Below are 16,736 nucleotides of genomic sequence, written 5' to 3' on the forward strand. Positions count from 1 at the left end.
ACTCACTTAATTACTTCTTCTGGAAATGTGATGACCTCGGTTCAATGTTTGAAGATCACTCTGTCTCCATGCACTTAAATCATGATCAGATACCTTGCTGAATCTAACCGTGTAAACCTCCAACGTTGACACAACCGCACCTGCAGCGGAAGTGCCTCTGACAGGCCAGCACAGTTCTTCAAGATGTAATAGGAGCTCGGTTCACCTACCACTGGGTGTCCCCGCCCAGGTACGATAACTGTCCAATCGCAAGTTCTGTAAGGACCAGCTCCAAAATCATAACAAACCATATGCACTAGATATGAAAAATATTTGTCTCGTATGCACGATTGTTATTCCAATACACAGTTCATTGTAGAATGCATCACGTCACATCTTGCATTCTTGATGGTCTAAATATTCTGGATGGCTTGCAACTGTACAAGCCCAAGCTTCTCTTCACATCTTGAATTCCTGGCGATAGAACTATGCTGAACAGCTTGCGACTGCACAAGCCCATGTTGAATGAGGCTCCCACAAATCTTTTACGCCAAACAGATGTCTCCCAGCAATGATGGTGATTTGTAGACGTCCTGCCCAACATCTCTCCAAAATCCCTGGGCCCTCTCATGAAGGTGCAGGCATAGAAACCTGCAGGCGTAACATAGACGGCCCCCATATCTAATCTGTATCAGCTGAGGCTCCTAGAAGTCATTCGTAAGGCACTACTGTGAGGAATTGGTGTATGACATAAGTTGGTCATGTCGACAGTCAACCCAAATAGGTACCTAGTCTACTGACTATGCCATACAATTACTGAAATATTAAACCCACTGGGGAAAAGGTTGTATGATAAAACTGTGAAACAATTCCTGACATTTATTTTGACAAAAACCCTATCTCCCACAGTAACTTTAACTCTATCCAGCTTTTGCTGACTTCTTTCCACCATGTCCCACGTTTTCATTTCAAGATTCCTAGCAAGACGTGCATATCTCTCTTTTGCCGTGGAAATGAGCCCCTCAATCGTGTCATCCCCCAATGGAATAGGCAACAAATAGAACGCACCCAGCACTGGGTAACCAAACAGCGCCTCATTGGGAGACATTCCAATGGTATCACTAGCCATGGAATTAATGGTATGCTGCACCTGTGGAATATATCAATCCCAATTTACATCGTTACCCCCTACAGTCATCCGAAGAACTTCAATGGCCTTCCTATTTGCCCTTTCACACAGCCCATTAGCTTCTGATCTATTGGGAATAATAGTGACCTTCCGAATGCCCATTACATCTGCAAAACACGCTAATGTCTTGTTCACAAATTCCCTTCCATTATCTGTAATCAGAACCTCAGGAACCCCATAACGACAAATTTACCCTTTAAAGAATGCAACTGCCACCTCTTCTGCTGTTTTATGCGTCAACAGAAAAATCTCTATGAACCTGGTTAATTCATCAACAACCACCAACAGGTGCCTATGGCCATAACTAGATTCACAAATTACTCAAAAGGTCCATATGGACCTGAGCAGAAGGTCTGCTAGGGACTGGGAAATAACCCAATTTACAAGAAACAACCCTTGATTCCTTACACACACTACAAACTGAATAACTTCTCACAAAGTCTTCCACTGATGTGAGCATATTCTTCCAAAAGAATTGTCCCCATATATTCTGATACGTTTTCTCAATCCCTAAATGTGGACTGCCAGACCTTCAGTGAACAATATTCAGAACCGTAGGTACTAAATTCCTAGGAACAACTATCTGCATCGTATCACCCTTATCCTCACTATTCCTCAGTCTGCATCTAATCTTCCTAACTAACAAATTACCCTCTAATTCAAGGCCTGCAAAAGGCAGCTCATAACCCTTCCTAACTAATTCCCCTCTAAGAAAAACTTTTGCATCCCTGAACATCTCATCCTTATCCTGCTTAGCTTCTACTAAACTAATATCCCAGTCTGTGCAATCTCCAGATACATAACATGCATGAGTACCGTCTGCATCAGAAAAACTTCTACTAAGGGCATCTGCTACAACATTATGTATATCCTTTATATACCAAAGCTTAGCATCAAAATCCCTGATTGTCAGATACCACCTAGCTCTTTTTGAGGAAATATCCGGCTTATTAAAAAGATCCAACAATGGCTTATGATCCGTAAGAACCTCTACTTGATTGCCCAGCAGTAACATTTTGAAATGTACTACACTAGACACTATAGCAAGGGCCTCTTTGTCCACTACCGACCATATCCATTCATTACTACCCCGTGTCTTAGACTTCCTACTGTAAAATGCAATCAGATGATGTCTTCCATCGACTTCTGCATAAGGCAGGCCCCTATACCATCATAACTAGCATCCGTTACCAACGTGAAAGGAAGTTTCAGATCAGGAAACTTCAACACTTGGGGATTCACTAAGGCATCCTTAATCTTCAGAAAAGCTACTTGCTGTCCATATCCCCATACAAACTGCACATCATTCCTGAGGACATCTGTCAAGGGAGATGCTAGAACAGAAAAACCCTTCACAAACCTATGGAAAACTCCAGCCATGCCTAAGAATGACTGAATCTTTCTTATTCGTGGGAGTAGCAAAATCTACAATTGCCGTAACTTTATCATCATTCACTCTAACACCCTCTTTAGAAATGACATGACCCAAATATACTATCTGCCTCTTGAGAAAATTACACTTAGCTAACTTTAACCTGCTAACCTAAGCCTCCTAAAAAACCTTCCTAAGAACCCCTAAATGTTCTTCTACCAAATCAGTGGCAACTAAAATATCGTCCATATATAAATAAATGGACTTCCATAACAAGCCATGAAAACCAGTATTTATTAGCCTAGTAAATGTCATCGGACTGCCTGATAGATCAAACGGCATCCGAGTGAACTCATAATGCCCCTTCGGCAACGAGAAAGCTGCGTACTCTCGACTTTCCTTGCTAAGCGGTACTTGCAAATACCCTTGCAGCAGATCAACTGAAGAATAAATATTCTTGACCCCAATCTCAACAAATAAATCTGACAAACACGCCACCAGGTAGTCATCAGGAATGGTTTTCTCATTCAACTTCCTAAAGTCCACACAAACTCGGACTGAACCATCCTTCTTAGGCACTGCCAACAAAGGGAAATTAAAAGGCGAGAAACTGGGCTTAACAATGCCTTCTTCTTCCCACTTGTTAAGCTCTTGATCTACCTGTTCTCTAATCTTAAAAGGAATCCTATATGAAGGACAAAAATAAGCTTAGTTTTGTCCTCCAACTGAACCTTGTGTTCTAACACATTTGTTAAACCTAACTTATCCATTTTGAGTGCAACTATGTCTGCAAACTCGGCCAGAACATCTTCCACACCTCCAGCATATTCTTTATAATCAGCATTGGCTAAATGATCCCTAAAAATCTGCCTCCTAGCCTATAAATCTGCTTCTGAAAAACTACAAAAATCCCCGACAATAGCCACCGAATTATCTTCATCGACCCAGTCGACAAAGTTGATTGCATACGTACCCTTCTGATTATTGTGGACTGAATCATTACAGTTTAGCAATTCCACCCAAGTATCCCCTGAACTCGATACCTTGCTTATAGAACCCGTACACACTACCCCCTTCAGCTTCTCGCTACACTTATCCACACACATCTGTCTGGATTTATGCACTCCTTTCACTCAAACTTTTACCATAGCAACCATACCAGAACCAAGAACCACATCATCCGACAAAACCTACTTAGAACACTTCTTACCCACCGACACATATTCAGCATCCACCAACAGATCCTCATGTACACCCGATCCATCATCATCCACCACACTCACAAGGCACAAACACGCCAGTTATACCACTTACCCCTGTATGAACCGAGATTTTCCGTCTCCGACAGGCTGGATGACCCAGTAACAAAGTATTCCCCAAAGCAGCCCCTTGTATAATCAAAAATGGTTCTGTAAAAGTCCTACCCCAAGAGAAAAATCTATATCTACGTATCCCAAAACCAGTAACCTATTTGCTTGACTGTCACTTACTGTCTCTTTAGCAGGTCTCAAAGAACGATCGGAAAACATCGATCTGAACAACTAATAATTCATCAAATTAATAGAGGCACCTGTATCTATGAAAACCCTTACATTTATCCCATGCACAGAGCCTTTTACTACTGGCTTTGACCCTGAGGGTTCCCCCAGAAGTCCTATATCCCAAGAAACACCCATCCAGTTTTCCCATACAACTGATCGGTCTTTAGGCAATGCTTGCCGATCACAAGATCCCCTAGAAAAATCCACGTGAGGAACTTTCTTACCTGAGCTACCAAAATTCTGAAATGCAGGCCTACCATTACAGTGTCTCCAAGACGGACAGGACTGCCAGAGATGACCATAACTCTTACAACTCCCACAATATTTAACACGGCAAAATCTCTTGATGTGTCCCTGCATATTACAATTAAAACAACGAACCCGTTGGGTCCGAGAACTCAAGCCAACCCTCGACCTTTGGCTATTGAAAATTTCACCAAAACCCCCCAAACCACAACCATAGGCTGACCTAAGGAACCTTTGAACACTATTCCCTCTCCCCATTTTTGCAGCTTTCTTCTTCGTGAAAAAATTTGTTAAATTATTCTTGGCTAATCACAAATGCAAAATTTCCCAAGTCCTGCGAGAAGACACCCCTTACAAAAAAAAACAAGAAAAAACAGTTCTCCCTGAAAGGATTTCCATACAGTAAGAAACCCTAAATGTTAATTCACGTTACTCTAACAATTAATCCCAAAAAATCAAAAGAAAGTATTAAGTAAACCCACAATTAAATCTAAAGTTAATTAAATCCGTAATTAAATCCAAAATTTACTAACCCCAAAATTCAATTCAAAGTCAAATAAACCCAAAATTAAATTCAAAATCAATTAAACCCACAATTAAATCCAGAATCCCATGTAAAAAAAAAAACGGGCGGACTGAGCGCACAGCTGATTGTACAGTAGGTCAAGATGACTTCGTGTCTTCAAGGGCAAAAAAAAAAAAAAAAAACACCTAGTCTCCCCTCAAGTAAAGAGAATGGGAGTCTACCCTCACATAAGGAAAACGGGACTTGAGCAGATGGACATGAGAGAGAGAGAGAGAGAGAGAGAGAGAGAGAGAGAGAGAGAGAGAGAGAGAGAGAGAAAGGAAAAGAATTCGTTTCCCTCTCCCCAGTGCAATATCCCACTCCCTATCTATCTCCCCATCCAAGGTCTGCCAAGGCACACAGAAAAAACGCCAGGTGCAAAACTTCGGAGACATGTTCGTCTCTCCTGTCACCAAGGCAAAACAACACCGAGTAAGCTTACAGCAACAGCTTCTACCTTTTCATACACGCACATATGTACCCACAACAAAACCTGTACGTGTGTAATTTAAAAAATAAAGTTTAAAAAATCTCAGAAATGTATACACGCTTGCGTAAGAAATGTTTACTTAGTAACTCAACAAATGTCAAATAAATTACTACCCAATTATCAAAGTCCCTAGAGATAATACAATAATAAAATACTCCCTTTATTAAACCCTAAATGCCCATGCGAACTCCCGATTGCTATATATATAAAAAAAAAAATATATAAGGCACGCCCAAAATTCAAGTGTGCTGCCCATAGCATGGTGCAGAACGCGAGAAACTCCAGCAAAACTAACGACATCACTGACACGTCACTCAGGGGATGACGTCACTGACAGCCACTGCCCGAAAATTAGTTGCAGTGCAATAAAAATCAATCCCATCTGACATTAAAATTAACAATAAAAAAATGATAACACTTACATATGCCTCTGCTTAACAGCGTGAGAATCCTCTCACCAAAGAAGGAGAGAGAGAAAAAAGAAACACTTGCGCATTTTTGCGTGTTTTACCACACACAAGCGATCAAGATACTGCACCTCACTTACACACACTACGGACATAATACAACCCAGACATTCCCCAATATGAACTAATGCCCAGAAATCCCTATTAACACATTTAAACTTTGCACCCCGTGACTCATCATTTAACACACACGGAGACACACACTCGAGAAACACTGACTTGAGTGTGTCCCACAACAGAACACTAGCCTGAACTGCTGAACCATCAAAGTCCTATTCTGAGATGCCAATACCAGTATTAATAAGATGTGCCTCTTCGGAAGCATAACCTAACCCTATCTATTTATCTATTCATGTCTAACACCGCTGCCAACCACTGTTAATGACCCTATCACCAGGTCACATAGGGTAATACTCTACTGCTGTACCTGTTTTAGGAACAGCATCAATCATCTTACTTTCTTAAGATTCTCTGGTAGCAGTGGCCCCCAGATCAGCAAATTCCTTCTCCCTTGTCAACTCGTCTCTCTGGACATATTCTTAAACAAAGACCCATTGGAATTAAACACTGATATACAAAACTAGACTTTATTTGCAAATTTAACGAAAGTGATTCAGCAAAAGCTACGATCATGAATTTTGATTCACAAACATTCAGATTAATGATTTTAGACCAACCAATACCAGTGACTAACACCTTGGTATCAAATTAAATAAATAGGTCATAATTATTCTAGACCACAATAAATATTCGTCCTCACAAGACGAACCCATATGTTTGAAAGAAACATATTAAAACCTGAAATGGTGTTAAATGACATTCATACTCAAAACAGAAGATTGTACAATGGAGAACAGAACAGGAAAATGCCTAATGGAGATACAGAGGAATTTCACTGCAGTACAACTGGGTCTTTCCACAAAATGTCTGGAAAAGATATAAGTGTTCATGAGTTATGGTACTCACTTTCTATGGAGGCAAATAACAGATTTTCCAGTGGCGGTCCTTCAACACTGCACCACTAAACAAATCAGACCCAGTCTCAGAATGAAGTCCCCCTGCAAAAGTCTATCCACCTGATAATATACCATTAGGGAGTGCCACACACATACGCACTCACTTAATTACTTCTTCCAGAAATGTGACGACCCCAGTTTAATGTTAGAAGATCACGCTGTCTCCATGCACTTAAATCACGATCTGATACCTCGCTGTATCTAACTGTGTAAACCTCCAACGTCAACACAATCGAACCTGCAGCAGAAGTACCTCTGACAGGCCAGCACATAATTCTTCAAGATGTAATATATATATATATATATATATATATATATATATATATATATATATATATATATATATATATATATATATACAATCATGAAGCTACAAATGTCGCTTAATATCGAAATTCACGCTACCTCAGTATATCTCCGTTGGAGAATTGTCTTTAAGGAATTTATATAAGTGATAAATGAATTGGAATCGTGGGGACACGAACCTGCGGCAAAGCCTATTCAGCGACTCCAGTTGACGTAAACCATTGAGCCATCAATGGTTTACGTCAACTGGAGTCGCTGAATAGGCTTTAAATCGCGGTTCGTGTCCCCACGATTCCAATTCATTTATCACTTATATAAATTCCTTCAACACAAATTCTCCAACGGAGATATACCGAGGTAGCGTGAATTTCGATATTAAGCGACATTTGTAGCTTCATGATTGTATATAAATCACAGTGTGATAAAAAATTTCATATATATATATATATATATATATATACATATATATATATATATATATATATATATATATATATATATATATATATATATATATATTTATATATATATATATATATATATATATATATATATATATATATATATATATATATATATATATATATATATATATTGTTATGTTCTGAGTCCATTTGGAAAGGTTAAATTGAATTTAGAATGTAATTTGCCTCAGGGGCCAACACCTAGAGCTCAGAACATAAGCAATAAAAGTAATTAATAGTATGACTTACCTTGAAATTACATCTATTCAAAGAAAATGTGAAGGTCACCTTTCATACCAGTCAGTTAGATTTACAGAATTGCAACTAGAAATTAATATGGATAGGCTGGCAGTCTAGCAAGCAAGGCACATGCAATGTGCAATAAAAGGTGTAATTACAGTTAGCCAATAAATAAAAGGTTAACACTAATCTTATAAACTACTTAAGACTGGCTGATAAAATTATTTTACATTAGTACAACGATAACGCTGAGATACCTAACATGTGGCCCTTGTCGACTGTCTTTGGCAGAAGATTCTTGCACATGGCAAGATGAAAATGAGTCTTCTAAGGCAATTGTTTCATAAGGGCAGGGCATAACTCGAAGAGCCACGTTCCAGGATTCTTATTGCATCTGTGCCTGGAGCTCACTTGCAAAAGATTAATTCAGGCCACAGAAGTCCCAACACGTGGCCAGTGGGATGAGGACAGAACAGCACCAGCTTAGCGCTGTTAAGATTTAGCGATCTTGTGCTGTAGAGGTCTGGTGTGGAGTGAACAAGAGAGGTCACCAAGATGCCCCATTTGATTCCTGGGACGGACGCAGGACAGTGATATCTGGAAGAAGTAATAACAGCCACTACAAAGGTCGAAGGGAAGTACTTTTTATAGTTAAGACTAACTAAGGGTCAGCCTAGCAGCCTAATTACTATCCTGACTGGTCCTTGTGCCCTAAAGGCTTTCTGTCCCCCAATATTGTATGGTATTGGGGTTAGGGCACCTATATCTTGACTAGTCAGTTAGCTTCCCTAAATGAGTCTTACTTCTGCAATGTAGCTAACTAAAATGACCTACCTACAGTAACTGCTACTAGGGGATACTAGTTATTTACTTACTATAACAGAGCCTAACACTAAATGACGGCATCTACCGACTTCTACTGGCTGTCTCTGATGACAGAGGAACTCTATTCCTAGGCAAAGGGTGCATGGAAAAATGTATCTTGTTGACATGGTCTACTATCCTACTGCCTTGGAACTTAATTATACGGCACTTACCTACCTAAATGCAGCTACTTACAGATTACACGATTCTTTACGGACTATCACATGCAATATTTTCGGACATGTGCAACCTGAAGGATTATGTTAAGCAGTCAGGTGTGTACCAGCTTGAGTGTTGGACAGTTTTATCATGAGCTTATTACAGGTTAGTACTACAAAATTACCTAGGGTGTTAGGTGTTAGTCTACTTGGGCAGAGATCATGCCGGCTACCTCCTCTGGGTAGGTGCCAGGATCACTCTGAGATGGAAACGGAACTGTGCCAATGGGACACAAGTGCCAAGGAGAGCTTGTGGCTCTTATGGGTTAATTGGATCTCTTCTTCCCCTTCTTCTTCGGGTTCCAACTCTGGGGAGAGGTCAGAAGTGCCATCAGAATCAGAATCAGAATCAGAGGTAGCCCTACTTCAGCTGCTGCAACAACCGTCATAAGGGTAGCACCAGCTCCTGCATCCCAGCTAGAAAGTTCCTGATTGACCAGAGAAGGTGTAGTGTTAAGGTCTGCCAGAGGTTCACCCCGGGCAGACGAAGGTAATTGTAAAGAAGAATCGTCGGGGGCCGGAGGCTCACAATTGACAATGATCAACTCCGTAAGGTTTGGAGGATCTCCTGTAGGAGGATCCATGACATGATTTGGAGCTGGCACAGGCACTGACTTGGGGCCAGGCACAGAGGTTAAGGTTAGTGGAGGCTCAACGTCCAAGACAGATGGAGCTTGGCATTGTTCAGGGCTCTCAAGTGGAGCTGGCAGAGATTTGGAGTCAGGCGTGCCTGACGAGGGACCCAGCAGTGCAAAACTCCTCGGTGAACCTGAGGTAGTGTGAGACAGAGATTCCTGCCTCAGGTGGAGGGCAAAGCCTCTTAGAGTAGTTCTGGTTGTGGTGTCCACTGCATTTTGCTTGCTAGGGTACCCCGGCCAATTTGTGGAGTGCCCTGTTATGTTACAGGTCTTGCAGCAGTACTTGGTTCTGGCAGTTTCCCTACTCAGTGAAGGAGGAAACCTTTGGTGATCATTCTTTTGTGAGGGCGAGGACTGGGCCTGGAGTTGCACGAAGAGTGCCCCTTCTTTTGACAGCTTTGATGAGTGGAAGGTAGAGCTGACAGTGTCATGCATGTCACGGTGGCTGTGTCCTGGTCAGTTGATTCTGGAGGTAAGGCCTCCCTGGTGGAGGTAGCTAGGCAACAGAGTGGTGTTGGGGAAGGACATCCCCAGAAGAGGTCTCATTCCAAAATGCCAATGTGGTGAGGTTGCATACCCCAAGGGGTTTTTCACCTGAAGCTCGAGTGTGGGAATGATCTTAATCTGCTCCTCCATCCAAGCCATCGACCACCTAGTCTTTTTGTCTACAGTGGCATTGGCTGGCACTTGGGCCCAGTCAATCATGCAAATATCTGAGCCAGTATCTACCACAACTGGCAGGTTCACTGGTAGGCCAGAACCATCCAGGGGTGCCAATGAAACGGACTGAGTCCACAGAGGTCATGGCACTGATTAGGTTTACTTGCTTGGTAGAGGGAATATGTTTTAGACAACCACGATATCTGGCAGTGCAGTGCCCTGCAGTTCTTAAGTTAGTTCTTAAGTTGTTAAGTTAGTGATGCAGAATAACTCCCCGTGAAATTTTGCGTTGTGAGAAGCAGAGTAGCAGCGGTGTTGTGGCACCATAACACTGGTATTTAGGAATTAGGAAGTGCTTTGCCAGAGATTTATTAATTGTGATCCGTGAACAGTTAGTTAAGTGTGTTGTTCGAAAACAGTTATAGCAGAGGAAGTGTACAATCCCTGTGTCAGTGAAGTGTAATTCGAAAATTCGTGTTTGTTAAAATACGAGTGACCACTCCTAGCGATCGGCACATGTGGTTTCATTGTCTAATTCTCACAATTCCAAGACCGCCAGATCCAGTTCAGATTTTCTTTGAATGTTTTAAATAAAGTAAAGGCATTACTGATGTTTTAAGTTAATAATTCGAGCCTGCATATCGGCACTAATCATTCGGTCAGGAAATTTTAGTGATCTTTTCCCTAAATTGTAAATTACCGATCGAATATTGTGTATGAGTTGCGTGACGTCACCAGCTGTTTCTCTCCCACACAACTAAATCCACTTCTCATCGTTCACTCCCCAAGCGCAATTCCATTTCTTTTCGCCTAACGTAAAACCTAAAAAAAAAAAAAAATAGTAAATTGAAAACCCTTTCCGCCATATAACTTGGCATGATGGGAGCTAGGTATTAAATTACGCAAATTCCAAAAAGTACATTTTAAAAAGTAGGAGCGCAATTTTTCAAAGCGTAATGTTTCAAAGTAAATTATTGAAAGAGTGAATCAGAGTAAATTAAATAAAGCAACAAATACGTTCCAATACAAATACACTCTGAGAGAGAGAGAGAGAGAGAGAGAGAGAGAGAGAGAGAGAGAGAGAGAGAGAGACAACACTAATATTATTACATGATCACCCAAGAAAGTTAATAGGGGCATAGTAATAATAATAAGTGAGTATTGGAGAATAAACACATTAATTCATAAAGCCAAGAGCAATAATCTTTTTCTATTTATACCCAGAACTTTGATCTTTTTAGATCCCCAATCAATTCTTCCTTTCTACTCATTCACGCATAGTGCTCGAACTTGTATATGTGCCCATGTTAATTATAATTGTCTCCAATATCTATTTCCATATTAAGTGCTTCAGCCAATGGAGGGAGCTCTCGTGCGTTTCAAAGAAGGAACATACAACCATTTGATAGCAGTTATTAACTGTCATGCACGAGTGGGCTTTCATTATCCAAGACTTGCGTATACTGCAAGCACCAAATCGCACATTGAGTGCAAGCCCAAAACCTTCCTTTCTCCATGTCAGGAAGCAGACTTCCTTTCCTCATTTCAGGGAGCAGCCACTAGTCCTTAGAACTAGCCCACCTACGAGTGCAAGCCAAAGGGTTTCCCCTTCCACATTGCCACTAATCAGAGGCACTGCCAACGACTAGGCTGCTGAAGCGCTTACCATTCACTTTCCCTTTCACTTATTACTCATGCCCTGCCTCTGGCAGAGTGCCATTTTCTTCAGTGCAATTTAGTTGTACTGACTCTTAGTGCTGTTCCACAGAACACACTGGCACCATAGTTCCACCAAGACATAGTCTTCACATCATAAGCGACTGTACCTGTACCTGAGATACAGAGTGCCAACAACAGTGTATCCGCCCATAAGGACCTTTGCTCCTTCAGATCACTCCAATTAATCAGTGTATCTGCCCCTAAGGATCATTACTCCTTCAGGATTGCCCCATCAGTGTGACCTCTGCACGGCACACTCAGCCACAGTACCACCTTATTGAGAACGTGCCACTCCAACAAAGTGCCACCAAATTACAGGACACTTCACCACTGTCACAGACCATTTCCACTAGACGTCCTATAAGACTTGAACCATGTCTTTAGAACAGTGCCAAACCCTCATGAACATGGGCAAGGACGCAGGTAACACGGGACAGGAACTAAACTAATGGATGAAAGAACAGCTGGATGACATACTCCAGCAGGAAAGAGCAGATAGAGAAGATCTGAGGAAGTATGATGAAGCTAAGGCAGCAAGAGATCTAGCTCTCAAGGAAAGTGAGCTAGCTCTCAAGGAAAAGGAGCTCGAGCTGGAGAAGGCTCAGAAAGAAAGTGCCAAAGCTCTAGCTGCCCAACAAGCCTCCAACCCCACACCTGCTGCACCTAATGTTCCAGTATCGAGCATTAATGCTCTGTTTCCTAAATGGACAGAGCTTAGTTGGGCTAAGCTGCTTGAGGGAGTGGCATTAAATCTCCTCTCCTTGCCCTTTTTTATCCGTGTCATCTCACTATCTGTTCCAGGTAAAAAGAAGGACAGATCGAAATGTTGATAACCTTGCTCTGATTTCTAGGTCAAATACGATCGGCCATGCGGTTCTCAATAAACAAAGGGTAAATTAGGTGGGGGGGAGGCGCGCTGTACAGCGACTTCTTGTAAATTATAATATATATATATATATATATATATATATATATATATATATATATATATATATATATATATATATATATATATATATGAGACAGTAAGATTGTGCAACCAGGATTTCTCGAAATCCCTTAAATTTTAAGGAATTCGTGAAATCACAATTCATTAGTAACATTTGATTCCCGAGGGCTGGTACTAACATTAGAAACAGTGTAGATGAGCCACTGTTTTGCCGTGTATAGTAATAACCCCTCGGGGATCAAATGTTCCCAAGTTCCTAAGTGGACTGGTGATTTCACGAACTCCTTGAAAATTTCAGGGATTTCGTGAAATTCCTGGTTTCACAGTCTTACTGTAACACACGCACACACACATATTCAGTATATATATATATATATATATATATATATATATATATATATATATATATATATATATATATATATACATATATGATTATAATCACTTTTGTACATGATTCATTTATCACACATTACCACAGGAAAAATATAAGACCGGTTTCGAAATTATTTCCAAGCCATTGACGAAGTACTGATACATAGTATTAGAAGTCACAAATATATATACTACTGGCGAACACACACAACCGTTTGAGACTACAAATCCACCCACAGGCGGGTGTCAAGGCAGGAGTGGCCTTCAAAGTCATTTAGCTAAAAATTTCAATATACTCCTAAGGGATAATACCGATAAACTTACCGACGTAGGAGACTGCAGACCCACACCTGACAGGTGTCAGAGAGGCGGGGTTGCAGATCTCAATAGCACTGCTGACCCCGTACTGTGCTTACAAATATACTAGTCCCATTTCCATACATCTCTACTGCCTACATTAAAATTTAAACAATTTACAAATTTATCTTGATATTAAAGGATCACGTTTCTACATCCCTTGACTGATATTCATATTATGGCTGTAACTTTCTTTTATAAAGCTAGATTCAGAGATATTCTTTTGCAGTCGTTATTAGAATACACAATCCTTTTTGCCCTTTCCCAGTTCATAGCATGATTGTTCTCACTAACATGTCTAAAAACATCGTTGTTCCCCTGCGCATACCTCACACATTTTTTATGCTGTTCTATTCTCTTTTCCAGTGCTTTACCCATTTGGTCAATATAAAAATTGTCACAAGACTTACATGGAATTTTATGTACACATGCTTGTACTGCCTTATAATAATAATGAGAAAGGTATCCCCAATCTTCTTAAGAATTTTGGTGTTAATGTCGCATTTAAGAACAATAAAACAATGAAACATGTACTTATCAAAACTCTCCCGACAATACTAAAGGATGTGTTTATAAAATTCCATGTAAATCTTTTGACAACTTTTATATCGGCCAAACGGGTAAAGCACTGGAAAAGAGAATAGAACACCATAAAAAATGTGTGAGATATGCACAGGGGAACAGTGATATTTTTGTACATGTTAGTGAGAACCATCACGTTATCAACTGGGAAGGGGAAAAAAAGGATTGTGTATTCTAATAACGCACTGAAAAGAAATATCATTGAATCTAGCTTTATAAAAGAAAGTTACAGCCATAATATGAATATCAGTCAAGGGATGTAGAAACTTGATCCTTTAATATAAAAATAAATTTGTAAATTGTTTAAATTTTAAGGTACACAGTAGAGATGTATGGAAATAGGGTTATTATATTTGTAAACACAGTACGGGGGCAGCAGTGCTAATGAGATTTCCAGCCCCGGCTCCCTGACACCTGTCAGGTGTGGATCTGTAGTCTCCTGTGGTCGTACGTTTATCGGTATTGTCACTTGAGAGTATGGGTCTGTTCACACTATACGTAAATGCACCTGCCCATAACCGTACCTAGTGGACTGGTAAAATATTCTTCAATGTGACTTGCATCGTAGCATTCACACTACACCGGAGCAGCACGGACCGTCACTCTCAGGTACCGATCCTGTCACTGCTGGATAGTGTGAACGTGGTAACTGCGCGAATACTTACCGTACCAGCAATCAGTAAGCTCTCAGTTTTGAAACACTGAACTGTATAATTCCTAATAAACTTACCTCAAACAAACTGCCAGCTTTTCTTCGCTGATATAGCCTCACGAAAGCACAGTAAGTGTTTCTTTCTCTGATATTTTCTTGAAGGAAACTCAGCAGCTCACTAAATTGGTTTCTCGACATTCTGAAATACTGATGAAATTTTTGTTCGTCATCCATCAGTTCTTTATAGCATAAAGTATTCTTCTTCACTTTTCCTTTTCCTCAGAGATTTATGCACCCAATAACGCCGTTTTTTGCTTTTTTTAACTTTTTTGTTTTCCTCTTCCTCTTCCAAAAGGAGTGCCATCATTGCCAAGTCACTTATTCTAAAATTCTTAAACATATCAAACTTGCTTAAGATGATGTCGGTATGAAGAACAGGACTAAACTACGACCGCAAATGCTGGAGAATATATATACGGCGTAGTGTGGATGTATATACTGTATATGCAGGATACGGTCGGTACAGGTCAGGTGCATGTCCGTTTACGTGCAGGCATAGTGTGAATTGACCCTATATTGTGATTTTTAGCCAAATGAGTTTTGAAGGCCACTCCTGCCTTGACACCCGCCTGTGGCTGGATCTGTAGTCTCAACGGTTGTGTATGTTCGTCAGTACTGTTTCTGTAGTATATAATTATATTCGTGACTTCTAATACTGTGTAACAGTCCTTCGTCAACGGCTTGGAAATAAAGTCTAAACTGGTCAGGACCTACACGCCATCTCTTATTTTTCACCTGTGATAACGTGTGATACACACACACACACACACACACACACACACACACACACATATATATATATATATATATATATATATATATATATATATATATATATATATATATATATATATATATTCAATTGACCAAGTAAACTAAGACTAAAGAAAGAATGAGTAATTTACTGAAGAACGTAGAATATTTTCTCCGTTGCATAATCCTTGCAGAGGGAATTTTCAAATGAAAAGTAGAATTTGTAGTCCCGTTCAAGCGTATCATAACATTTACTATAGCCTTGACTTCTGGAGCATTTCAGCCGACCGCAACGTCCATACACATCCACGTTAATCCATCTCTGCAGCGTGCTCACTAAACTAAGAAAATAGGAAAGAAAATTAAAAGGTATACTTAAGTTTGGGTGAAAAACGTCGAAGATTGTCGGAACCATAGGATTTTACAGTTTACTGTGATCTATCTGCACACAAAAGTCTTAGATTATTAAAAGACTTTAAAGCATCTAGGAATAGTAGTCATTAAAACATCAAATAACCTCAGCATACAAACAAACATTAAAATATTGAATTACCACAAAGCACAAACAAAACATTGAATAAGGCGATTTAAATTTTACACAAAACACTTACAGTACTGTTAGAGAGAGAGAGAGAGAGAGAGAGAGAGAGAGAGAGAGAGAGAGAGAGAGAGAGAGAGAGAGAGAGAGAGTGCATTATGTAATACCAGGATTTTTCATGATGTAAAACGTTACTCATAATGCACAACACAACAACGTACTAGAAAATAAAGTTATACCGTATTTGTGAATGTTTCGATTCTAAAACTTTTCAGTTTTCTCTCTGGTGTCACGTAGTTACCTTCACCCAGTCTGATATAACCTCCAGAAGAAGCTCTGGCAGCTACTCGGTGCGTTCTTTAAACTAAAGAATAAAAATTTCACGTGAAGGGCGTCTACGAAAGCAAGCATCCTATAGCCAGAGATGCGAAAACAGTGTGTGTGACTTTCAAATTTTCCCTTGAATTTGATGATGTCACCTATTGGGGAGCTAAAA

General features: G+C 40.1%; 1 protein-coding gene across 2 annotated transcripts in view; it reads right to left on the reverse strand.

Moving 5' to 3' along the window:
* The window catches only part of LOC136834434 (alpha-(1,3)-fucosyltransferase C-like), a 56,661-nt gene that overhangs the window by 23,563 nt on the left and 16,362 nt on the right, over nt 1-16,736 (reverse strand). For both annotated transcript variants that reach the window (XM_067097035.1, XM_067097034.1), the window contains exon 8: nt 15,855-16,043. In XM_067097035.1, coding sequence (XP_066953136.1) covers nt 15,855-16,043 — 189 coding nt within the window. The remainder of the gene's footprint in view (nt 1-15,854; nt 16,044-16,736) is intronic.

Source organism: Macrobrachium rosenbergii, chromosome 53 (genome assembly GCF_040412425.1).
Source record: "Macrobrachium rosenbergii isolate ZJJX-2024 chromosome 53, ASM4041242v1, whole genome shotgun sequence".
NCBI classification, from domain to species: Eukaryota; Metazoa; Arthropoda; class Malacostraca; order Decapoda; family Palaemonidae; genus Macrobrachium; species Macrobrachium rosenbergii.